The 27,453-nt window shown below is 37.0% G+C and overlaps 1 protein-coding gene across 1 annotated transcript in view; it reads right to left on the bottom strand.

Moving 5' to 3' along the window:
• The window catches only part of SPEF2 (sperm flagellar 2), a 203,793-nt gene that overhangs the window by 138,282 nt on the left and 38,058 nt on the right, over nt 1–27,453 (bottom strand). Inside the window, exons 6-10 of the mRNA XM_054555468.1 lie at nt 27,010–27,074; nt 21,704–21,890; nt 17,233–17,421; nt 9,287–9,474; nt 5,172–5,340 (exon numbers count right to left, since the gene is read on the bottom strand). Coding sequence (XP_054411443.1) covers nt 5,172–5,340; nt 9,287–9,474; nt 17,233–17,421; nt 21,704–21,890; nt 27,010–27,074 — 798 coding nt within the window. The remainder of the gene's footprint in view (nt 1–5,171; nt 5,341–9,286; nt 9,475–17,232; nt 17,422–21,703; nt 21,891–27,009; nt 27,075–27,453) is intronic.

Below are 27,453 nucleotides of genomic sequence, written 5' to 3'. Positions count from 1 at the left end.
AAGCCAGTTAGATAGCCTTACCATTAGCGAAGGAATTTAGGGAGTTAGAGGTAACACTGTAAACAAATGGAGAAAAGAAACTGCAGGTATGAAATGGCACATTCTTAAAAACTAAACTAGAATGATATGAGAATATTTCTTTCAACATCAATCTTCCTTCCCAGCTCCTTTCTATTTTGGAGGCTGATCATGATTCTTATTGCCTATCTTGAGAAATGTTTGTATTTTAGGAAGTGCTGATGTCTTAATTCAAAGGAATGATATTGTGAGGCATTGAGTGCAATGACAGGCAGAATTTTTACAACAGAATAGCCTTAGAGAATATCTCAGCCTTCATCATATAAGCAAGTGCTTACTCTGTCCACTTAGAGGTCAGCTGTATTCCTCCATATCTGAAAATAAAATAAGAAACCATCATATTTTTCAGGGCCCTCCAGTACTACACAATGCAATTATATACATTTATATTAAAATGAATAATTAGAATTAATGCTCAGGTTCATCAATAGAAGCATCTTCATAGTCAAAAGACAAGAAAATTAAGACTTCTTGGCAAGAAACAGAAAAGGCCATAAAACAAGCAACTTCATGTGAAATTAAAAGTTCCTATACTTAATTAGTAAGTTTCCATATTGTGACATTTTGTAAGTATCCTGAATAAATGCATATATTATGGGCTGAATGTTTGTGTCTCCCCCAAATTCATATGTTGAAGCCCTAACCTCCAATGTGATGGTACTTGGAGGCTAGGCCTTTGGAATGTAATCAGGTTTAGATGAGGTCATGAGGGAGGGGCTCCCATGATGAGATTAGTTTTCGTAAACCATCATTGTCAGCAAACTATTGCAAGGACAAAAAACCAAACACCACATATTCTCACTCATAGGTGGGAATTGAACAATGAGAACACATGGACACAGGAAGGGGAACATCACACACTGGGGCCTGTTTTGGGGTGGGGGGAGTGGGGAGGGATAGCATTAGGAGATATACCTAATGTTAAATGACGAGTTAATGGATGCAGCACACCAACATGGCACATGTATACATATGTAACAAACCTGCACATTGTGCACATGCACCCTAAAACTTAAAGTATAATAATAAAAAGAAAGAATTTGGAAACACCAAAAAAAAAAAAAAAAAAGAATAAGAAAAGAGAAGAGCTCACTCTGTTTCTCTCTGCCCTGAGAGAACACAGCAGGAAGGCAGTCTTCTGTGAGCCACGAAGAAAGATCTCACTGGGGAGCCAAACTGGCTAACACCTTAATCTTGGGCTTCTCAGTCTCCAGAACTATGAAAAATAAATTCCTGTTGTTTAAGCCACCCAGTCTATAGTGTATTATTATAGCAGCCTGAGCTGATCAATGCAATGTATATGTTTTAAATGTAAAAAAGTGATCGATTCACATGCCCTTAACATTCATCTACTAAAATCTATCACTGTGCTTGGGTCAATTATCCAGGGATGTCTTTGGGCCAAACAGTTCAGATGAGACAGGAAAACAGAGAACTCCATGGCCCATTTAGTCCCATATTTCTATTCTTTGGTGGAAAAAGACCTGGTGGTAATAAAGGTCATTGTAAAAAAACTGGGGGATAGGTATCCATATATGTGCTGTAGTGACAGGCATACACATGTTAAACCATAACATATACAACCATATCTTAAAGTCTGGTTGATGGAAAATCATAAGCCAAAAATAATGTTAATAAAAATGTACATTATAACACACACTGTAGGGTTAATCCAATAACCACAACAAATTCACCTGATCATGAACTTAAACAGTAATTTGCCATTAAAGGCAAAAAAATAGCAGCAATTAAAAATCATGAACAACTTAAGACAACGTGGATGATGTGCTGGGAATGAAATATCCTTCCTCCAAATTATAGAAATTCCAAGTATAACTTGGTTGTGGGCATGCACAGTAGAGCTCTGAAAATGGTTGAGTGCTTTGTGGCAGGGACTTCTTAGAAAAATCCAAATCTTCAGGAAACCATAGCCATGAGCTAATTTTAGTTTATGAACACTAAATTTTAGTAACTCTTAAACTCATTCAACTAGTAATTGCTAGTAAGCAGCTTATATAAAAGTGAACGCTATGAATTGCAACTCATTTGCTAGTAAGACCCACAGAAAGGATTTGCATTAGGGGGAGTTTGAGGTTCACAGGCAGGAGTCCACTGCATGATTGAGAACCACTAGCTGCTATGTGGGGCTGTGCTGCCAGCTGCACTAGAGGAACCAGGCCTCCTGGCTTAGCCTGCTACCCATGGTCCATTGGGCTTTAAGGGCCCTTCCTCACTTTCTACTAAATAACTCAATGTTGTTATGCTGTGGTAGTTGCCTAGGAGACCCCAGAGAGGTCTGGCTGATCCATGATGCTGTTCTTGCCTCTTTCCTGGGAGAGAGAAATGTTATTTCTAGCCACTGGGCTAGAGCTTCCTCACATTCAGTCATTCTCACATAAATAGAGTGTGATTATTTAGGAAATAACGTTAAGAAATGAGTCAAATTTTTGGCAGCTACATATGACATGTACATAAGCAAATATCTATTTTAATTGCAATTTCTAGGTACAATATTTAAAAATTTTAAGCATAATAGCTTATTCTAACAGAACACGGGCATTTAAAAGCACAAACTCAAAACTGGGAACTGTCAGTTCTTTAAAGATAGGGGGTATGGACATCAATTAAGTATGCTAAGAATATAAACTTTTTGAAGATTAATTTCTGAATAATACATTTGCTTGAACATAATGTTCATTATAATGTTATTGAACATTATATATAGTGAACATTATTATGTTCAAGCAAATGTATTATACTATTTGTTCAAGCAAATGTATTATACTATTACACTATCATTCTTTATTTTTAGATCTTTGGTCCCTTCAAGAACTTGTCCTAAATGTTCCTACATACAAGTAAAAAATAAATGTTTCAACTTGTAAAATATATTATCTGGCTTAAATAGTCTATCACAAGAGGCAGCGGAACAATGCATCCTGGCTTATCTAAAAAAAACAGTTGTCCACATTTGTCATTATTAAATTTGTTCAGGAGTTTTAATGCAAATATATTACTCAGAAATTAATACATTTGCTTGAACATAATAATGTTCATTACATATAAGATTCAATAACATTATAATGAACATTATGTTCAAGCAAATGTATTAATTTCTGAGTAATATATTTGCATTAAAACTCCTGAGCAAATTTAATAATGACAAATGTGGACAACTGTTTCTTTTAGATAAGCCAGGATGCATTGTTCCGCTGCCTCTTGTGATAGACTATTTAAGCCAGATAATATATTTTACAAGTTGAAACATTTATTTTTTACTTGTTTGTAGGAACATTTAGGACAAGTTCTTGAAGAGACCAAAGATCTAAAAATAAAGAATGATAGTATAATAGCTTACAGTATATCCTAAAACCTGTATATGGCATATTTTCCATTATGGTGTCGAAGGGAACTTGTGAAAACATATTATAAATCCTAAGGTAATTTTCATTTCTAGAAAAACAGCAAAGTCAATACACAAAATAAAGTACATTGCTAGATGCTCACAAACTCCTAACAAAAGTTTACAATTTCCTGCAGAAGAAATGCATCATCTGCTTCAGGATGTGGGTAAGACAAGCATGTTCCTGTGGTAACCATTTCTCATACAAGGAAAATAGCTAGAGAGACAAAAATCTTTGCTAAGCTGCAGCCTACTAGGTCTCCTGATTTGTAAGAGCAACAAGAATAGAGATTGAGCTGTTTAAGAAGTAATTTAGAAATAAACATTCGATGAACCAGTAAAGTCTGTCAAATAAAATGACTTTTAATTTACAATGGAAAGAAATACCTTAACACAGGTTGATACTGTCAAAGCATTTTATTACATGGCATTATACTTTAGGTGGATGTCATAGGTCTAGTATATTTTACAACCAAACAAAACAAACATCCACATATATCTTTTAAGGTTCTAGTCAATCCTTAATAATAATTCTCTTAGTGCTACAAATACAGATTCATTTAATTAAAATATAGTATACATTTAATTTCTCATAATCTCATATTTTTCCTTATCTTTTAACCACAAGGTTATCTTCTTGTAATATTTACTTATTAGTGTTATCTTGCACTTTTCTTTATTCATTGTAATTCATTCATTTTATTCACTCTTTGTCCCACAAACCTTTGTTGAGTATTTACTATCAGTGAATAATTAGGTCAAATCATCTTTTCATAGATTTTTTTCATGTTGCACTTACTGACCTTCTGGGACTCATTTTGTAATTTTTCTAATAAAAAGCCTCACTCCTCATTCCATTGCTGTTGATCCACTCAAAACTTCTATCCAAAAGCTATGATTGTTACACCTTTACTTCTAAGGGTGAGATGGAGTGGGATGGGGAGAGTAGGATGGTGAGGAAAGAAATGGATATGTATTATATGCATCCAACATGAAGTGCACTCAGCTAAGTGTTTAACTCATGTTATTTTAAATGAAGTAGGTATAGTAGTATTCCCTTTCCATTAATTGAAAAATGGAAATCTATTAGCCCTTAATGAACTAGTCACCTAAGGTCACACAGTTAGTAGTTGGCAATTTCAGTAATGTAGCTCTAGTCAGTCTAATCTCAAAGGCTTTACAACAGTTCTTCTAAAAATCACAGTTGGCACCTGATACTTTTTATTTCAATCTTTGAATGAAAGATTGTTTGAATCTATGCTATTCATAAAACCCAGACCTCCTCCTCTTTCATTTTGCCTGTAAAAAAATCTATTATTTAGATCGATTACAAAAGAAATACTTTTTAACAATGGTTTTTGAAGCAAAAGTACACAGCCCATACAAAGAAAAATTCTAATAAATAAATTAAAGCATTTTAAAAATTCTGAAATCTGTCTACCCAGACAATTACTATGCTTGATGTTTTTTCAGACCACTCCCCTAAGATTACTAGGAACAACAGATAATAGCTTACGTATAGTTTAAGCATCTAAAAAGTAGTAAAAACATACAAATTAAAACAAGGGAAAATGCAAACAAAACATGTTTATTTTTATTAGTAGAAATGAAATAAGGAATATCACAAAATTAATGTTAAAGAAAAAGGATTTATTATGTAGCATTCTAATTATTTCATATCAGTAGGTACCTTATATTCTTCATAATCATTGGTATCTAGCAAGTCCCTTTTCTCCAGTTCTGTAAGTTGTTCTCTTGAGGGGTTAGCAGGTAGTGTCTTAACAGAGGCTTGTTCATATATGGGTTTTGCATTAAAAAATAGTTCCTTCCAATCACGCATCAACTTATACGGAATCAGACTATCACACACAAAAAAGGTAGAGATGAATCAATGGTTAGTCAAATATAGATTTTAAACATTGGTATTTTTATTATATTTATGTAATTAGCTCACTTTCATCAGACAGAAATAATTACTGAAAAATGATCTTAAAGGTTACCATATGTGCAATAAGACTAATATATATGAGATTTTTCTGTTACAAATCATTTACAAAATGTAAACCTACTGTTCTCTTAAAGGGGCCTTGAAAAGCACTCAGTTTGTTCGTTTTGCACAGGAGGACACTGATACTAGAGCATTTAAATAATTTCCTAAGGTTGCATAGTAAGCTGATATCGGAGCTGAGAATTAAGGAACCTAAGTGTTCTGACCGTACTCACTATTTTTAGATATATTGTTCTGCTATGAAACAGTTAATAAAAAAGTTAAAAGAACCAGTGGCATAAAGTAACAATCATTCTTCAAACCCACTAAGTTCCAGACATTTTACTAGCCATTAGAAATATAAAAGCAAGTGGAATACCTGGCCTTAAATACCAGACTCTGGGAAAGAAGGGCAAAAAATAATTGCGTACATAAATGAAAGTTTTGAATAAGAATTATACAATGGGAAAGTACAACAGTATGACTCAACTTAACTTGTTAGTTCCAGGAAGGTCTCTTTAAAGAAACGACTGCTAAGCTGAGGCCTGAGGAATGCTTAGGAGGTAACAAGGACAGAGTGATGGGAAAATTGTTTCAAGACAAGATGTGTGAAATGTCCTGACATGATCATAAACAGTTGGACTAGAACTTGAAATTACAACTTAAAAAGTAGTATTTCATTCTTATTTATGCTACAACATGAATGGACCTTGAAGACATTATGCTAAGTGAAATAAGCCAGACAGAAAAAGGACAAGTATTATATTATTCCACTTATATAAGGTACCTAGAAGAGACAAATTCAGAGACATCAAGTAGGATAGAGATTATCAGTGGCTGGGGATTGAAGGGGATGAGGAGTTATTATTTAATGGCTACAGACCTAACAACTTTTCCTGTTTAAAAGGCTGTGTGTTCAGGGGTCTTGAACTCCTGACAAACCTCATATTCAGGTACTTCTCCTTTTTGCTTTCTCCACCACTTATTAGGGCTTTAAAAAGCTCCAAAATTACCTGTTTCCTCCTAATAACCTTTTAATATTCTCTTTCAATATGACTTACTATGACATTTGTAGACATTCTATGGCTTCATGATTGCAACCCACTAAAGTAGTCCATGTATTTTGAAAAAAACTATAGAAGAAAAAAACCTTTACTGTAAAATTCTTTTCACAATTAAGGATATGAGGATAGAAACAGATAAAATGGCAAAAGTAGGAACATTTTAAAAATAGCTTCTCTAGTCATACAGAATATTGGTCTCCATGTTCTTGCCAAACTTCTCCTTTTCCTCAAGATTCTGACCTTGCCATTCCCTACCTGATCCGCTGAGGCTCCTGAATAAGAAAATGACCTGATATGGCTTCTAGGGCACTGAATATCTTCCTTGTTAGCTGACATTATTAAGATTCCATGCATACTTTTGGGCTAGCAATTCAGTTTTCTCAAAGGATTCAAATTCTGTCAGCTCACTTCAGACAAACCTGGTCTGGTGAATCAATTATTAATTCAAAATAAAACAAGTGAGGAAAAAAATGCTATTATATCAAAAGAAGGGCTGCTTTAGAAGCAGTACTGTACTTTCCATTTTAGAATGAGCTCTTTTGACTTTATATAAGTTAGTCTGGAAATTCCAGCTATGTGGTCTGCTTTTTTTTTTTCTTGAAACACAGTCTCACTTTCACCCAGGCTGGGGTACAGTGGTACGATGATCTCCGCTCACCGCAACCTCCTTCCCCTGGGTTCAAGCGATTCTCCTGCCTCAGCCCCCCAAGTAGCTGGAATTACAGGCGCCTGCCACTGAGCCCAGCTAATTTTTGTATTTTTAGTAGAGATGGGGTTTCACTATCTTGACCAGGCTGGTCTTGAACTCCTGACTTCGTGATCCACCCGCCTCAGCCTCCCATCCCTTTGCTCACAGAGATAGATGCATATTCTGATTGCCTTCTTTGGAAAGACTTACCAGAAACTCAAAAGAATGCAGCCTTCAGTCTCTCACCTATATGTGACCTGGAAGCCCCCAGTGGGTGGGCCTTGCTTTGAGCTGTCTCCATCTTTCTGGATAGAACTAATGTACTTACTTCTTGCATATTGATTGATGTCTCATGTCTCCCTAAAATGTATAAAACCAAGCTGTGGCCTGATCACCTTGGGCATATGTTGTCAGGACTTCCTGAGGCTGTGTCACAGGTGTGTCCTCAACCTTGGTAAAATAAACTTTCTAAGTAACTGAAACCTGTCTCAGTTTTCAGGGTTCACTCTTAGTAGTCTCTATGAATCATTTATCCCACTTTCATGTTATTCTATTGCTATTTAAATACACTTTGATTTTTAAAATTAAACTTTCTATTTTGAGGTAATTGTACATTCACATTAGGTGTAAGAAATAATATGGAGATCCATATACCCTTTACCCAGTGTCTCCTGATTGTAATATCTTGCACAACCACAATACAATATCATAATCAGGATATTAACATTGATACAGTCAAGATACAGAACCTTCTATCACCACAGAACCCATCATGTTGCCCTTTCAGAGCCACATTCACTTCCCTCTCACCTCCATCCCATTCTTAGCCCCTGGCAATCACTAATCTGTTCTCAGTTTCTATAACTTTGTCATTTCAAGAATGTTATGTAAATGAAATCACAGAGCATGTAACATTTTGAGATTGGCTTTTTCCCACTCAGCCTAAGTATCTGGAGATTCATCCGGATTGTGGCATGTATTAATAGTTTATTATTTTATATTTCTCAGCAATATTCTGTAATATGGATGTATCACACTTTATTACCTGTTGAGAGAAATCTGGATTGTTATCAGTTTTAAGCTATTACAAATAAAGGTGATATAAACATTTGTATACAGGTTTTTGTGTGAATTTAAGTCTTAATTTCTCTAGGATAAATGCCCAGAACTGTAATTGCTAGGTTGTGTGGAAGTTGCATATTCTGCTTTTTAAGAAATTGCCAAAGTGTTTTCCAGAGGGGCTGTACCATTTCACTTTCTCAGCAGCAATGAATAGTGGTTTTCTCCAGATCCTTGCCAGTATTTGGTGTTTTCATTTTTTTTTTTTTTAAATTTTAACCATTCTTTTGGGTGTGTAATGATATATCATTGTGATTTCAATTTGAATTTCTTTAATGACTAACAAGGGTGAATTTTTTTACATGTGTATTTGTCATCTAAATATCTTCTTCAGTGAAATGTCTTTTCATATCTTTTGCCTATTTTTGAACTGGCTTATTTTTTATTGTTGAATTTTGAGAATACTTCATATATTCCAGATATTAGTCTTTTGTGGGATAGGCAGTTTGAAATATCTTCTCCTGTTCTATACATCCTTTCATCTTTTTCAAAGCAAAAAGTTTTAATTTTGAGGAAGTCCAACTTATAAAGTTTTGTCTTTTGCAGAGCAAAAATTTTTAATTTTAATGAAGTCCAATTTGTCAAGTTTTCCTCTTATGGATCATGCTTTTGGTGTCAAGTCTAAGAACTTGTTGCCTAGCCATAGAACCCAAAGATTTTCTCCCATTTTTTTCCTCAAAGTTTTATAGTGCTATGATTTACATTTAAGTCCATGATCCACTTTAATTTTCATAAAAGATGTGGAAAAAGGCATGTATGCATCTTAAATAAAAATAGTCAGTGAGTAAATCAAGTCAGTAATCAAGGTCTCCTGGACCCCACCTTTTAGTCTTTTCATGAATCATTTTTATCTCTTTTTACTTATCATCCTAGTATCTACTTTACAATCTTATCCTTCCTCATTCTCTATCGTGTCTCTACTATGTTATTACAAAAAAAATACTTACTTATTTGTCAACATTCGATAGTCTGCCACTTTAGTGGACAAATCAACTATTTGATCCAAAATTTCCGCACATACTGAATAATGCTGTTCATAACGAGCTTGAGCTCTTTCCACAGCAATCTGATCATGAAATCTCTTTTCTTTAAGGAATTGTTCTTCAAAGTCAATCTTGGCTTGTTTTGCCAAGGCCTAAAAAGGCAAAAACATATTTTTAAGCCACTATAATTGAATCAAATAAAAATAATGTCATCATTTCAATGGCCAAAAGGTCTTTCAGTAGAATGAAACCTCTTCTCACACCAGGAAAAAAATTAATCATGAATGAACACTTTTTTCTTAATACATTAGCACTTAATGCAAAGACAATGTTGGAAATATCCTACTCTTAGCTTATCTTATCAACAAAGCATAATACAGTCAGAAGTGATCTAACTGGGGAAAGCCCAATGTGGATTAATGAGGAATTGGATCTTAAGCCTTCAAAAAGAAGTCCTGAGTTCACTGGTTGCAAATAGGGATCAGAGAGAAACAAGCAAGTCTGTGCCAGACCCTAAGCATAGCTGACCCCTCACTCCACCTCCAGAGTGCCAATTTGGACACATCTGCTATAGCCATTGCCGTCTGTCTTTCAATGGGAGCGTTCTATAATACTGGTTTATACTTAGAAAATATTTTAGAAAGTCCCAGATTATACTGGCTTGAGAATATAACACATTTGCCAACTAATGTTAAATGTGTTAATTACAAACCCTCTACAGATACAGCCTTAATAAACTGATGGCATTCATTTGTAGGAATATCTATTTATGTAGAAAGCAATGAAACACTTAGCTTGTTATCCCCCTCTCCTTAGTGCACTATTATTTTGTTTAGGGAATCTTTTCTTCACACAAGGTACAAAGGTTGAACTCAGTCCAGCCAAGCTGAGGATAACATAATACTTAATAAGTGGGATTCAAATGACCAAATATTGCTTTTCAGATAGCTATGCCAGCTTCTTGAGAAATTCAGTTACATGTTAGCCTGCTCTAGGAAAAAGACTTGCCTCCTGTAACAACCCAGTGAGTATCAAACGGAAGTAAACTCGGGCTTTGGAGGAGCCACGGTCGAGTTCAAGCCCTAGATTTTATATAGAATTCAAGTTCTAGCTGTGAGACCTTGGGCAAGTCATTAGTCTCCTTATGTCTCCATTTCCTCAAAGTCAGGATATTAATACTACTTAGCATACCCCAAAAAATTACCAAACCATCTCATCAGAACAAATATTTCCTATTATGATACTATTCATAAATGACTAGATGTGTGACAATGGATTGCTGTGTAAGGTCCACCATTTGTTTTGCTATTACTGTTTTATTTTGTGTGCTTATTTTATTTTTGTTGGGAAAGGGGTTAAGCTGGATGATCACTAAGGTCAGTTCTGTACATTTGACAGATTCAGGAATTACATCAGTTTGTTATTCTTGTATTATTCTGTATACCCTGTTTTCATAGAGAAAGAGTACAATTTAAGTACAAAGCTTTATGGCATGATTCATGAAGTGAAGAATTCAGAGGAAAAATGAATCTAAGAGAGCAGAAATATCCAATGAGAATTCATGGAAAGAGTGACACAAAAAATGGATCATGAGGTTGGTTTACTACAGAGTTCTCTGAAACACATGGAAATATTTAGGATGTGAGGAATAAAAACCTTTAAGGGAATGGTAGAATGTTCCTACCAGTAATAGTATAGCTTTCAACCCTGGCTGCTGCCATTGCCTGTCTCCGCATCTCCCTCTCTCTCTTCCTCCCTTCCTCGCTCCCTCCCTCCCTCCCTCTGTTCCTCTCCCTCCCTTCATCCAGCTGTCTAGTCTTCCTTCTCGTTTTCTATATCTACCATCAATCCTCTGCCAAAGGCACCATAATTTCCTGTCTCATTACAGCTAAGTGGGTTGCAGCCATAAAAAGAGAAGGAGGAAAAGGAAAAAGGAAGTCTGTGGGAGGTAGTACATCTCAGTGGTTATGAGCCTGGACTCTAAAATCTGATAGAGCTGGCCTTGCTCCCTGCTACACCACTGAGAAGCTGTGTGACTTTGAGGCTTCTAGTCTTCAGTTTCCTGATGTGTTAAATGTAAATAAGGATGGCATCCACTTATGGTCGTTGAAAGAATTATATTATACATGCTTGTAACAAACATACTACAATGCTTGACTCAAAGTAAAGCTCAAAAAACATCAAATATTGTAATGAATTATCGATAATTATAGTAGGTAGCACAGAAATTTGAAATCAGGAACTGTCTTAATATAGAATAGTTTTGCAATTGTCTCAAAGGAAGAGATTAGCAGATTTAATCTAAAAACAAAACAAAAACCTTCAAAAAATTGAGAGTGAAAGGAAAACATGAAGTTCTCCTCCCTCGTTTTCTTTCTCTCTCTCCTCCTTCCTTCCTTTTTCTCTTTCTTTCTTTCTTTCTTTCTCTCTCTCTCTCTCTTTCTCTCTCTCTCTTCTTTCCCTTCTTTTCCCCTGAGATGGAGTCTTGCTCTGTCATCCAGAGCTGGAGTGCAATGGAGTGATCTCAGCCCACTGCAACCTCCGCCTCCTGGGTTCAAGCAATTCTCCTGCCTCAGCCTCCCAAGTAGCTGGGATTACAGGTGCACACCACCACACCTGGCTAATTTTTGTATTTTTAGTAGAGACAGGGTTTCACCATGTTGGCCAGGCTGGTCTTGAAATCTTGTCCTCGTGATCCACCTGCCTTGGCCTCCCAAAGTGGTGGGATTACAGGTGTGAGCCACCATGCTCAGCCTTTCCTTTCTTCCTTCCTTCCTTCTTTCCTTCCTTCCTTCCTTCTTTCCTTCCTTCCTTCCCTCGTCTCTCTTTTCCCTTTCTTTTCTTTTCTTTCACCTTCCTTCCTTCCTTCTTTCCTCTTTTTTTTTGTTTCTTTATTTCATGAGCAAGAGCAAATGTGGTACTGCCCTTAGGGACTTTACATGCCAGTGGGATAGGCAAACAGTCAAAGAGCCACACAAATACATGTATCATTACTATGACAAGTGTCATTAGGGCAAGACCATGGGGTATGAGGCCTGACTTAGACAAGAAGGGACATATGCACGGAGCTTTGAAAACAAGTATTAATTGGGTGAAGGTACTTGGGAAGAGGGGAAAAGTAGAAGAAACGACTTGTTCAAGGATCTGAGAGCAAACCAATGTGGCCAGAACCCAGGCAATGAAGGGGGGCAATGAAGCCTCAGAGGGGATTATATGGGAGACCAACAAAGGCTGGAGCAGCCTCCCCAAAGTTTCCTGTGCCACTGAGGGTAGCGTGTTGGCTGCAGTAGCTGAGGTCTCAATAGCACTGGGTTTGCACCTGATGACTGTATTGTTTCCAAGATGGCTTGGCCTTTATAACCTGGGGCATTGTACATTCTCTGTGTGCAGAGGTAGGATGAAAGAGTACAACTTAGGGTTGATTTAAGGAAAATAAATAATGTTATACTCTTACACTCTCCAGTTTTTGGTCACCAATTCATAACCACTAAAAATGGATGAAGGAAACCACTGCAGTAGTGGTACTGCAGTAGAAACCAGGGGTGGTAGTGTAGACATGGAGGAAAATGGACACAATGAAGAGAAATTTAGTACATGAAAATGATAGCACTCAGTGGATGTTTTGGGTATGGAAGAATAAGGGTGAAGCAGCTTTCAGGTGGGCCCTGAAGTTTCAGGCTTGTACAATTTGATAAATAATGATGCCATTTGTTGAGCTATGGAACATTGAAAAAGACTAGTTTCATAGCAAAGGCCATACATTTGGCTTGGAACATGTTGAATTTGAAGTGTCTCTGAGACGTACGACCACAGATGTCAAGGAATACTAAAACTATGGCCCTTCATCTTGGAGGACAGAGGCATAACTGCATGGGTCATCTGTCTATTGCAATAAATACATCACCATGGTTGTGGATGAGATTGTCTGAGAAATAACATAGAAAAGAATATAAGGAAGTCAAAGATGAAGCTTTGAGCAATCTGTTAATAAATGTTTTGATATAAGGGAACAATAAGCCTGTAAAGACAATGACCCTGCTCCTGAGAAGGAGCAGCCAAAGAAGTAGAAACAAAATCAGTATTTTCCACAGCAATACTTAATAGAAAGTAACCACGTAATAACAAATAAATACTATTAAAATAAGTAATACAAATATTATTAATACTCTGTGAGCATAGTTAAGAAATCTTAAAGACCTTAATAGATTTAAAAGTACTTTTAGAATGTGCCATCTCCTCCCACTCTCAAATAATAATAAAAATGACAAGAACAATAAAAACTAAGAACAAAGCTGGAAGCATCACACTACCTGATTTCAAACTACACTACATTACACAGGGCTAGAGTAATCAAAACACAAAAACAGACAGATAGACCAATGGAACAGAATAGAGAACCCAGAAATAAGACCACACACCTCCAGTCATCAGATCTTCAACAAACTTGACAAACGTAAGCAATGCGAAAGGATTTCCTATTTGACAGATGGTGCTGGGATAACTGGCTAGCCATATGCAGAAGATAGAAACTGGACCCCTTCCTTATACCATATACAATAATTAACTCAAGATGGATTAAAGACTTAAATGTAAAACCCAAAGCTATAAAAACCCTGGAAGACAATCTAAGTAATACCATTCAGGACATAAGCACGGGCAAAGATTTCATGATGAAGATGCCAAAAGCAATTGCAACAAAAGCAAAAATTGACAAATGGGATCTAATTAAACTAAAGAGCTTCTGCACAGCAAAAGAAACTGTTGACAGAGTATACCAACAACCTACAGAATGGGAGAAAATTTTTACAAGCTATGCATCTGAAAAAGGTCTAATATCCAACATCTATAAGGAACTTAAACAAATTTACAAGAGAAAAAACAAACAACCCCATTAAAAAGTGGGCAAATGACATGAACAGACACTTTTCAAAAGAAGACATACAAGTGGATAACAAACATGTGAAAAAAAGCTTAACATCACTGACCATTAGATACATGCAAATCAAAACCATAATGAGATACCATCTCATACCAGTCAGAATGACTATTATCAAAAAGTCAAAAAACAACAGATGCTGGTGAGGTTTTAGAGAAAAAGAAACACTTTTACACTGTAGGTGGAAGAGTAAATTAGTTCAATCATTGTGGAGGACAATGTGGCAATTCCTCAAAGATCTACAGGCAGAAATATCATTCAACCCAGCAATTCCATTACTGGGTATATACCCAAAGGAATATAAATCATTCTATTTTAAAGACCCATGAATGCCTACATTCATTGCAGCACTATTCACAATAGCAAAGACATGGAATCAACCTAAATACCAATCAATGATAGACTGGATAAAGAAAATGTGGTATATATACACCATGGAATAATATGCAGCCATAAAAAGCAATGAGATCATGTCCTTTACAGAGACATGGATTGAGCTGGAGGCTATTATCCTCAGCAAACTAATGCAGGAATAGAAAACCAAATACTGCATGTTCTCACTTATAAGTGGAAGCTAAATTATGAGAACACATGTACACACAGAGGGGAACAACACATACTGGGACCTTTCAGAGGGTGGAGGGTGGGAGGACAGAGAGGAACAGGCAAAATAACTAATGGGCACTAGGCTTAATACCTGGGTGATGAAATAATCTGTACAACAAACCCCCATGACACACATTTACCAATGTGAACAAACCTGCACTTATACCCCTGAACTTAAAATAAAAGTTAAACAAATATATATGTATTTATTTATTTATTTTGGTATATATATTTTTTGTATATATGTGTGTGTATATATATATACACACTTTGGTATATGTGTATATATGTGTGTATATGTATATATATACCAAAAAAATCTCCTTTCTTCACATAAAAGAAGTAGTAGAATGATAATGCTGTAGGGAATAAAATGGATTTTGTTTAGTTAGTGAATGATACTGGAAAGAAGAGGTGACTGTTAATTTGGCAAACTGAATTCAACATTTATTGATTGATTTATTCAGCTCCTACTTATGTACCAGCTACTGTTGGTAGAGGAGTTGATAAACTCAACATGTATGGATGAAAGCCATAAAATCCAACCATCTCTAAGGGAGAGATGCCAAGGGACTAGATAGCTCTGCTGTTGGAAAAGGTAATCATGTGAGAGGAAGAAATATAAGTTTTTCAGATGCTTCAGAACCTTACAGTTTTGGTCTCTGAGGCTTTAGGAGGCCCAGCTGTTCCAGTCCTCTGAAGTTAGTTCAATCCCAGTTCAAGAAAGAATAGACGATCCTTATCACCATGAGACCAGTCCAGCTAAACATACTTTGCTATTTAGCTGAGCTTGTGAAATAAACATATTTTTCAAAAGGCACTTAGAAAGATAAACACATCATTTCTAATGTAAGTAAATGCCACTCAATCTAGTCAAGTCTATTTTTGCCAAAGAAGAGAGATGAAACAATCATCCAGATAGCTCAGCTCTTGAAGCCAAAGAAGACATTGAGGTCAACATTCATTCAGCTCAAATTCATGGGGTATGGCTCCCTTTCCCCATTCCATACCCAACATTTAGTCTATGCCTGTTCCACAAAGGCAAAGGCAACACTCTCCTCCCTGCAAAATATGCTACTTTCCAAATGATATTTCTAAAAGTTGGATAATTTTGGCAAAAGTTACATTGCACTTTCATGGGGTATCACAGTGGAAGCTATGAAGCTAGTAAATAAAACACTGCCCTCCTGTTTTCTATAAGGTTTCTCTTCTGCCCAGTCTGGTTTTGTGAATATCTTATGACAGTAAAGACAGGCTATCTAAAATGCCACTCACATGAGTTTTCTTCAATCAAATGTGGACTAATGGATTAAATAAATCTGAAACATCTCCAATAGGAAGTAGCCAAGAAGTAATCCATATACTCCATTAATAAAATCCATCTATTTTTGTTACTAGAACTCATATATACATAAAGTTTGGGACAAAAATAACCTATTAAATAATTAAAAAATTGGATATTTTGATTTTCAGAGTTGTAAAAGGGCCGAGACACAATGATACCATAGTAGCAAAGAGCACAGCCAGCAGCCCAGATGTGAGTTTCTGTATACCATTCTCAACTACAGTGCACCAGAGAACCCTAGATAAAGCATTTATTCTCATTCTGAGGAAGGAATAGCATAATATGGGCCTGAGGAAGCTTTTTTTTTTTTTTTTTTTTTCCAGAAGGCAAGGAATTGTTGATTAAAGACTAATGGTGTCTAGTTGAAAGGAAGCAGCTTAAAAGTTCTCTCACTGCCTGAGGATATTCACCTAGAATAACCAATACCAGTGCCTACTCTAGTAAACTTAGTGAACTTTTAAAGAAAAAAAAAGTATCTGAAAAAAAAAGTAAGGACTCAAGGAACTGAAAGTTAGACTATCACCATTCTTTTTGGCAGCACGCTTTATACTTGAAGAAAATAGAGTGACATATTTAAGATATTCAAGGAAATAAAGTGTGAACTAACCATTTTATATACAGCCAAACTTACAATCAAGTATAAAAGGCACACACTGTTACCAATATATAAGAATTCAGGGAATATGGTTTCCATGAGCCCTTCCTGAGAAATCTATTGAAGAAAGAGCTTCAGACAATCAAAATGACTAGAGAGACATGGACATAAAGGTTGGTGGTGAGCATTAAGTACTTAGCTACTTGTAGAATCAAGACTAAAAGAAGACAGTATAGTACTACATAGTGGCTACATGCCCTGTTGATGGAGTTATACAAAAATAAAAATGGGCAGATAACAGGCTGATCATATAAAAGAAAATCAACTCTTATTAGATGATTGGCAACAAAATATAGCTTTGTTTACCATGACTTGGTAGAAAGGAACAAAAGTAACCTAGAAAGATTTCTAAGGGAGATAGTATTTACCGCTTCTCGATCAAGAGCATCCTGGAAATCTTTAAGTCGTCTTTCCTCATGTTGTTTTTCTCTGAAAATTCTGTTTTGCCATAAAACTTCCTTTTCATGCCGAACATGCATGAGCTGCACGGCAATCCTCCGCTCCTGCTGGGACTGCCGCATCAGCCGGTTAATCAGCTGTTCCTCCCGATAAGCCTCCTGAAAACACCAGGGGAATTATTTGTTAAAGTGACATCCAAATTTCCCACTGAGCTACGAAGCCTATACAGAAACAATATACAAAAGGCATAATGTTCATCTAAATCAATTTCTGTCATTTGACTTAATTTGAACATGGCAAAAAAAAATCAAGTTATGAAATAAGGATTTCCAACAAAAGTTGGTGTTTAGAAACATTATGGTTTTGCAACTCACAATTACTTTAAACAAATTATTACTTCATTCAAAACATTATTAAAAATAAATTGGGTGATTTTTTTTCAAGGTTTTAAAAACAAGCAAATAGCTAATGGATACTAGGCTTAATATCTGGGTGATGAAATAATCTGTACAACAAACTCCTGTAACACAAGTTTACCTATATAACAAACCTGCACATGTACCCCGAACTTAAAATAAAAGTTAAAAAAAAAAAAAGTGCTATAACTCTAAATTTAAAAGCATGCTTTCAGAAGGTTGGGATTATGTTGTATGCATTTTAACATAACTACTAGTTGTAAAACAAATGCAGGTGTTGTCAGCTGAAGACTGCAGATCTGATTAGTTCCCAGTGAGGATATCACAATACCAACGTGAGGAAAAGCTATTAATACAAACTGACAGAATGTGAAGCCTGGAGAAGAGGCTGGGGGAAATGACCTACTGCTTATCTTATCTGAGTGGTCATAATCTGAAAGAAAAACTAGATGTATTCTTGGCTGTTTGAGGAGAACAGAAAGGCGACCAGTAAATGAACAGTGGAAAAAAAACATTAAAATGGGAATCAGAGGACCTGGTCTTCATAATAGGCTGGGTGGCCTTGGGCAATTAACTCAGTTTCTCGGGCCTATTTCTCATCAGGTAAAATTATGGGTTTAGGTGGAAGATAATATCCAAGGCCCCATCAAGCTCTCTCACTCTTTTGAAACAGAGACATCATGTGGAAAGAGGAGGTATCTATAGTACTCAATGGGGAAGACATAGAAAAATATCCAGAGACTGGAGGAACTTACTCTGGTCTACAACCACTATCTAATTTTCCAAAGATGCCCAAGCAGCTCTACAGAGGAATAGGGCACTGCAGGAAAGACCTGACAGCTAAGTATTCAAGGGTCTTCTAGTTAAGAAGTGAGGGAAGGGCCTGGCGTTCAAATGCCAGTTCCAAAGAAATGGCATAGAAAAGATTCTTAGAAGGCAGAGGTAACTGACTTGGGGCAAACCTTAATTGGCCAAGATACTAGCCATATGACCACAAAACCAGGTGGGAGCCAAACTGTGTTCCCAGTTTGAATACACTTAAATGCCTATGAAGTACTTTAACAAGCCCAAAACTAAACTCCCTAACTCCCCTTCAGACCTGGTCCTCTCCCCATATTTCCCCATCTCAGTTGATGATCCTACAATAACCCACTCTGTGATCTAAGACATTAGGGCCATCCTAAGTTCACTCCTCTCTCATCACTCCTAACACTCAATTGTCGAAGAAGTAGTCTAGTATACCTCCTAGGTATGTTTTTAAACCACCACCCCTGCCTATTCCATTCCATACCCAGTGACACCACCCCTATCTTGAACAATATCAGCCCCTCCCTACCAATCCTTTTCTTACCATCCCTACTCTCAAAACCTATCCCCTAAAAAGTCAAATTGATTTTTATAACTTTAAATCTCATCATTTAGTTCACATAATTCCACGTATTTATCAATCAGTAGGCAAGATATCAACTTCAGCACAGGTCTCTGGCTCTCTCTTCATCAGCCAAACTAAAACAGGAATACCTAAATTCCAGGGAGAAACTGGAACAACTTGAAAGCTAGGGAAGATATTTTGAGGCGTTTCTGATGGATTAAGTGCAAATGGCACCAGAAGAAAACATTCAGGGGTGATGTGGGATTTATGTCATGCTTGTGAAAAGTAGCAAGTAATTGAAGGAAGTAGAATTCCTAGCCCTGACATATACCATTTTTCCTTTGGAGGAGAGGGGAATGGATGGAAAAACCAGCCATTGTACACATAAGAATTTCCCATTCCACCACTGTGGACCAGCATCTCTTGTCAGTTGCACAGGAGCCTGGGCTCACTACATTCCATAGGAAGGAGGTGGTAGGAATGGAGGGAATGCAGCATATTCTTCAGGCCTGGTTCTAGGAATAGCAGCACCCCCACACACAGAAAAGAAGCAGCACAAGATGAGGTTCCTGTGATGGAAATATATAGAGCCCTGACTCTTTTTTAGGCCCCTTAGGTTGCTGGATTTCCAAACTGGTAAATATACCTCCAACTCTAGTTTTGAAAAGTCAGTGTTAATAGCATCCTAGTGGAAAGTGAGGAAATCTAGAAAGAATTCATTTACTCCATTTTCCAGGCAAACGCCAGACCTAGATTACAAGCAGAAAAATAGTGAGAAAAAACCTTGCAACCAACACATAAGTACTTTGGAACAAACATAGAAATGTGTTCAAAATTTCACTGCTAGGTAATGAAACTTGAAATGGGTAGTTATTTTAAAATTAACTTTTCAACTATCTAGTTTTCATAATTTGAAATTCTTCTAATTAAAAGGGAGATAACCAAACTGATTGAATAAAGATACAATTTGAAGAAATCAGAATATGGAGAAATAACTTTCTAGCGCAAAAGATGTGCAGAGCTATTTTTTTGAACTTTCACTAATTAAGAAGTGGAATCCATGAATAAATTTCACTTCTTCATATTTATACGAAGGCTTTATTTCCTTTCAGCGAACAAGCAGACCAGACGTGGGTAGGTGAATAAAAGCATCTTCAAATGGTCTTTGTAGACATACAGATTTGTCCCATTTACATTCACAACTGAAATCACCGTCCACCCCAAGTTTGTTCCTCTCACCATCTTCCATATCTTAGCAAATTACACCTCCAGCCATCCAGGTGCACAACCTAGAAATCCAGTTTTTCATCCCACTTTTTCACTTTCCCTTGTTTAATGAATCAATAAGTCCTATTGATTTTACCTCCAAAATAGCTCTTAAAGCTACTTCTCTCAATCCCTATTGCCACTACACTACATTTAAACTGGGATAATCTCTTACCTGAATTACAGCAACAACAGACTTGGATTGCCCTTCTGTAATCTATTCTCCAAACTAAAGCCAGAGTGATCTTTCCACAGGGAAGTCTGACCTGGTCACTCTTACTGCACTTTGCATTCAAACAGGAAATCACAAAATCTCCTATTTCTTTCTGTGTATCTTACAAGGCTCATCATAATTTGGCCTTTGGTGACTCCTGCCAGATGGCATGACTTTCAGTTAGCTAAAAACACTGAGCTTTCCCTGTGATATTCCCTTGTCTGGAAACACTCACCTTCCACCACCTTTCCTGGAAACTGCTCCTAACCCTGACCCCACCACGACCATCCCACCTTCAATTAGCTAACTCCTGACTCTTTATCCATGCTTCTGCTATTGTCCTCCAGACACTGTCTCCTGAAGCAAGCCAGGTGGACTTCTCTAAGTGTCACTTGCCCTAATCCCCCTTTCACCTTCACAGCACTTTCACACTCCAATGTACTTGCTGTTTGTAGATGCTCCTATAAACAGAAAGCTCTGGGAGACAGGTGTCTTGTTATTCTTGCTCTCTGCCATATCTCTGGGCCTATCACAAGTACTCAAAGCATAGAAGTTCAATAAATATGTGTTCAATGTAAGAAATGATCAGTGATTCTCAAGCTGTAGTGGCATCAGGATCACCTAGAGAGCCTGTTAGCACAGATCACTGGGCCCCACCCCCAAAGTTTCAGGTCTGGTCTGGGGTGGGGCCCAATAATCTGTATTCCTAAAAGTCCCAAGCAATGCTGGTGCTGCTCGTCCAGGAACCATGCTTTAAGAACCACTGGAATAGACTGGTGAACAAAAGGAGAGGATGAACAACTTTTCCATATTGTTTTCATTAAACCATTCCCTTTTTCCTCTAAAAGTAACAATAGATTACACATGGCAGATACAGATTTTAGGTTCCTTTTAATGTATTTTTTATTAAGGTAAAATATACATAACACAAAATTTACCATTTTTAAAGTATACATTTGTCTTAATTACATTCACAATGTTGTACAACTATCACCAGATAGTAAATAGCTACTTTTTTTCCTAGTATATTTGCTATTATGATGAGGATGTGAAAGTGACATTTGATGCAGAGTAGCAGACAATACATATATTAACTACATATTATGTGTATAGAAGACTACATTTTGTAGAATTCCCAGCACTATTACTTAACCTTCATCTAAATATCTTACCTCTTGTGCTTCGTGGGCTATTAACTGGTCCATTAACAATTTCCGCCGTCTTTTCTCCCTTTGCTCTCGTGCAAAAGCATCTTCTTCAAGGCGCTTCTGGATTTTTTTAATGTACTCGTCATCTGAGTAAGTATTTAACAAATCGGTGGTTGTCTGGCCTGCTGTATCTAAAGAAGTCTTGGATGCACTAAGAATAATAGTTTTTATTTCAGATTTTTAAATAATAATGTGATCCCATGCCACTATCTGTGACTATGGAGAAAGACCTCAGGAGAAGGATCCCTTGAGTTCACTGTTAATTTATTAATACAAGCATTGAGGAAAATATTTGAAATCAGTGTGATACCAATAGCTTATCAACAGATCCCATTTGCTTCACCCCATTTCTAAATTCTCTATGAGGTCCTTATCATAGCCTTCTTTCAAGGCCCATAAGCTTTTTGTTCTTTCACCTTTTTTTTTTTTTTTTTGAGATAAAGTTTTGCTCTTGTTGCCCAGGCTGAAGTGCAATGGCGCATCTTGGCTCACCGCAACCTCCGCCTCCTGGGTTCAAGTGATTCTCCTGCCTCAGCCTCCTGAATAGCTGGGATTACAGGCGTGCGCCACTACGCCAGGCTAATTTTGTATTTTTAGTAGAGACAGGGTTTCACCATGTTGGGCAGGCTGGTCTCGAACTCCTGACCTCAGGTGATCTGCCCGCCTTGGCCTCCCAAAGTGCTGGGATTACAGGCATGAGCCACCGTGCCCAGCCTGTTCTTTTACTTTTTTTTTTTTTTTTTTTTTTGAGACAGATTCTCACTCTGTCGCCCAGGCTGGAGTGCAGTGGTGCGATCTCGGCTTACTGCAACCTCCGCCTGCTGGGTTCAAGCAATTCTCCTGCCTCAGCCTCCCGAGTAGCCGGGACTACAGGCACACGCCGCCACGCCCGGCTAATTTTTTGTATTTTTAGTAGAGTCGGGGGTTTCACCATGCTGGTCAGGCTGGTCTCAAACTCCTGACCTCGTGATCTGCCTGCCTCGGCCTCCCAAAGTGCTGGGATTACAGGCGTGAGTCACTGCGCCCGGCCTGACTTTTTACGATTTTCATTCTAACCAGAAATCCTGGATTTCTTTTCCTCTTCTTCCTGCTGGCTCTGGGCCTCTGACCTCCCCCGTTTTGAGTCAACAACAGGCAGACGATTGATAACCCAAGTGTCAGGGAAGGCACAGCTCGCAACAGCAGACCAGGCACATTAATGCCAGGTCACTAGAGAGTACTTCTATGTACAGATGGTTCCATCTACTACACTCTTCCATCACCTATGAAAGTGCAAATTACTCTATCAACTCTCAGATCAATTTTTGACTGCTTAGAACAGTGGCTGAACTCTTATTGAAAACACAGCAGTTGAAAGTTGGCTTGCTTACCATGCCACACATGTAAGCACAGGTCTGACTGGCTTCTTGCTCATGCCCTAGAGAGTCAAGTGAGAAGACTCAACTCAGAGCTCTTGTCCTATCTTATGTCCGAAACGTAAAGGATCAGGGAGAACCCAGTGGTCTTCCCAACAGAAAGTTAAGCACATTCAATTTAGTGAGTCAAATGGGGGCTTGGTACAGAATTCATAGATTCATTCCAAATTTATCATTAAAAGATACATTTTTATGTATATAAAGATCAAATAATCATCGATTCTCATCTGCATCCTCTTCAAAAAGTAAACAGAATAATATAATAGTACAAGATATACCATAATGTTACTTGCCTAGAAATAATTAATTTTTATATTATGTATAATCATTGTTTTTGTTACAAGTAATTAATATATTTGGTTTACAATATTACTTATAATCTTATTCAAAAAATAAGGACATATTATTAAAGTGTGTAGAGACTTGTCACCAATTCTTATATAGGCACAAGTACTCCGGTAAAAACATAGTTAACTCATGTTTAATTTTTAATGATGTAATACCTGCATATTTATAATATAGACCATATTGTAGTATAGGTCATAATTTGGAGGTTTGCTGCTCCCAGCTGATCTCCTAGTGAATAAGAGAAGTATCCTATTTTTCTTCTGCCTGCACCTGTGCCTAGCATGCCTGGCAAATAGTTGATGTCTGCTAAATTTCAAATAATGTGCTAAAAAACACCATACATACATAAAAATCAAACTAAAGTTCCAATCATTTTATCACCTGGGGCTCAACCTTTGATTGTATTCTGTCACTGAGAAGAGTTGAGCACAAATTATGTAGGTACTAAGCACTCAGTAAGGTCAAAGACAGAGTTTAACCCTATCTATTTATTAAGATTTAGTATTTAATTGTGTAGTGTAACACTTTTAGATCTTTCATCAAAAATCTTATTATATTTGTACTTAAGTGTGTTGTGTAAAAGCTCCTGCCCTGGATTGAGCACGGGTTAACAGCTCTCTCAACACAATATTTATGCTGTCAATAATATAATTAACAAATTGCTTCTCCTTTATCAATTAGTCAACCCATCCATCTGTTGTCTTATTCCAATAAAGGTGAAAAAAAGCTACACATTATGTACTTGAATAAATATTCATTTTACTAGATGTAGGTTTCTTGAGGGCAATGATTATATTTTCTTTTTATCTGTTTGCTTGCCAGACCTTCATCTAATGTAATAATTGTATGTGTATAATCTATTAGTAGCAGAAACCTTGGTCAAATTTGTATTTTTTAAAAAGTAGTTGCTGGGAAAAGCCTCTGAAAAATATATTAACCCAAATACCAAATTACAGCAGCCAATAACCCCAGCTAAAGAAACAAATAGCAGACAGGATTTATTATTCATCTAAAAAATGAAAAAATGGAGGAACCTTGTTACATGCGGAAAAACCAGCCATGTGGGCTCTTGCATTGCTGGCATGAGACATCATTTCATTCTTCCACAAAAGAAAAATGATGGACTTTGAGATGGCATCCTGAGAAACTGTTCAGGAGCAGGCTATGAAAAAGGCAGCTGCAGAAAGTGCTCCTGCGGTTCAAGCTGGGAGATTTTATTGCCTTCTGGAGTCAAGTTAGTGTGAAGTTTCTCAATGTGCCTAGAACATTCTTGATTCTAAGCTAAGATTCAGCATAAACTAAAAAAGTAGTGATTAATGAAATGGCTTAAGAAGGGTGCTATATTGTAACCATAGCCTCTGTTTTCTTGAAAAGTTTGCTCTAGGCCAGCAGTTCCCAACGTTTTTGTTTTTAAGGCCAAAAGAGAAAACAAACTTTGTGCAACACACTGGAAAGGATTTAGATTCTCAGATGAAGCTGTTCACGGCCACAGGTAACTGGCCCAGGGACTTCAGCTGCCCCAGGCCTTCTCCTCCTGCTGTAAGTGAGGGTGTCAATATCTCAGATGCCCTCTGCTGGAAATCTTTGGCAGGACCAAGTGAAGGCTTCTGTGAAGAAGGGATCTGACACTACTATTTCCCTCCCTTTTCTCTCAAAATAGAACCCCAATTTTATGCAGGGAAACAGTGTGTCCAGTTAAATACTACGTTTCCCAGCTTCCCACTCTGTCAGGTGTGGCCATGTGACTGAATGCTCTCCAATAAGATATAAACAGAAATGTTATATGGGACTTCTGGGAAGGCTTTTGAAAGAAGCTATTTCAGATAGGAGATATCTACTTTTTTGTCTGTCTTCCTTCCTGATATCTGGAACATAGGCCAAGTGGCCAGAGTCCCAGCAACCATCTTGTATCATGAATGTAACCTTGAGGATGAAAACCACACAACAGGACGGTGAAGCAAAAGTAAAGAAAGGAGGAGCCTCAGTCCTTGATAACCCTGGAGCTACAGCATACACTATGGGCTGCTTACCTTCTGATTTCTATTACATGAGAGACAAGCAGATTTCCCTCTAATTTTATTTACTGTTGTTTTGGGGTTTCTGAAACTGATAGAGACCTAGGGTCTGGTTGGGTTGGCAAAGGCAATAGGGAGCAGGTAAATGTTTGCAGCTGTAATGTACAGGGATGATCTTTAAGACATTTAATAACTGACATGGCAAGGACACTAACCAATAGACATGGATACTGGTGCAGGGCCTGGGAGACAGTGCTGTGCTTCATCTTAACTATGGTTGCTAAATTGTGTGGAAATTGAGGGGTCCCAGGAAAGGGGCAGGCCAGGGAGCTACAGAAAGTAGCATTCACCAAGTAGCAAAGTATTCAGTAGTTTAAGATGGTCTTTCTGGTGGACACCATCTGTTTATCACCACAGAGCCTGTGGCTAGAGAGGTGGGTGAAAGAATGAGAAGAAATTGGTGTTTTCCTGGGCCAAGGTCAGGGTAGGTGTGTGCTAGGGTTCAAGTGGTGGCTGCATGGATGAGCAGACTTGGATTATGTTGTTTTTACAGGTCAGGATCAACACTGATAAATGGGACTGGGAATCAGAATAGGGCATCAGGAGTTTCTGCAGAGGGTAGGAGGAAAGGTGATGTACATAAGTATTCTCCATTTTGCTTAATTTTCTTTCTTACACGTGACTTCATCATTTCTTCCTTATGGCTCTGATTTTCCTTGTTCCTCCTCATTTGACTCTCTCTCCCTTCCTTCAGGAAATTTTAATATGAAACTGAAGCATGTAATTTTTTTCTGCTTTTCTTTAGAATTAGTACCTTCTTTAACAGAGATTTATCTCATATTTCGTAAGATGTAAATGCATAGAGTTTGGATCATTTCCATTTAAAAATATAAAAAAACCCAAGTTGTTCCTACATATGTCATCTCTAATGAATTACTTTCTGTGAATCAATGACCTCCCATAGAAAACAAAGTGTGAAGGAGCTTTATCTTTAGGTAAATGAAGCCAGTTAATGAGGAACTTTGTTCAATGGACCCACCAAAGTGACTGTCTTAGTGACATTTGTTCAATGAACTCATTCACTCAACTTCTTACTGCTGGTCTCTATGCTAACTGCTGAGGATACAGCATGATATAAACCAAACTAGAGTCTAATAAAGGATTTACTGTGACAAATTTAAATTAGTGGTACCTTGAAACAATTTTAGTGAATGTTTAAAAAATATGTGTGAACTTAGAAGAATAAACATAGCACAGAAAAACAAATCAACTTTACATTTCATAATAGTCTCTTTCTCTCTAGATATTTATAAAAGTTGCTAACAATCTGAACTTTAGCTCATTTATCTTCCCTAATTACTCTCTGAATCAAGATTCTTTGGAGTGAAAAGATCCTGGAATAGTTCTTCCAGATAAACTATTTCTAAATATTCAAAAGCTATGTGTAGAACAGAATGCAGTTTTGTAATTATTAAAATAGCTCACATCTCACCTTTCTTTTGCTTGGAGATCCTTTTTTATTAATGCTTCGAACTTCTTAATTTCATCGGCCACATCCTTTAAAGAAAATTCATCATCAGTTCTCTGCCTCTAAAAACCATTGAAAAATCTTCATTTACCACATTCATTCAAGTTTATAAAGTGACATGTACTACTAATTCAAGGTAATTAGGATATGAAAAGCTGCATTCTAAAAATTTTTTTATAATTTTGATTTGTTGCTTTTAGACTGGGCTAACTATACCTAAAAGAATGTGAAAATTGCCTCCCCTGAATCATTCACTTCATGATTTTGACAGGGCACCAAAGGGCATTTCGTTAGAATAAAGATTATCAAAGAGTCAGGACATACATTTTTGGATACAAATATTTCCTTTTCTTTTTTCTTTCTTTTTTTTTTTTTTTTTGAGATGGAGTCTCACTCTGTCGCCCAGGC

Source organism: Pongo abelii, chromosome 4, assembly GCF_028885655.2.
Source record: "Pongo abelii isolate AG06213 chromosome 4, NHGRI_mPonAbe1-v2.0_pri, whole genome shotgun sequence".
NCBI lineage: Eukaryota > Metazoa > Chordata > Mammalia > Primates > Hominidae > Pongo > Pongo abelii.
Note: the sequence above shows the minus strand (reverse complement) of the source record. Positions and strands in the feature narration are given on the sequence as shown.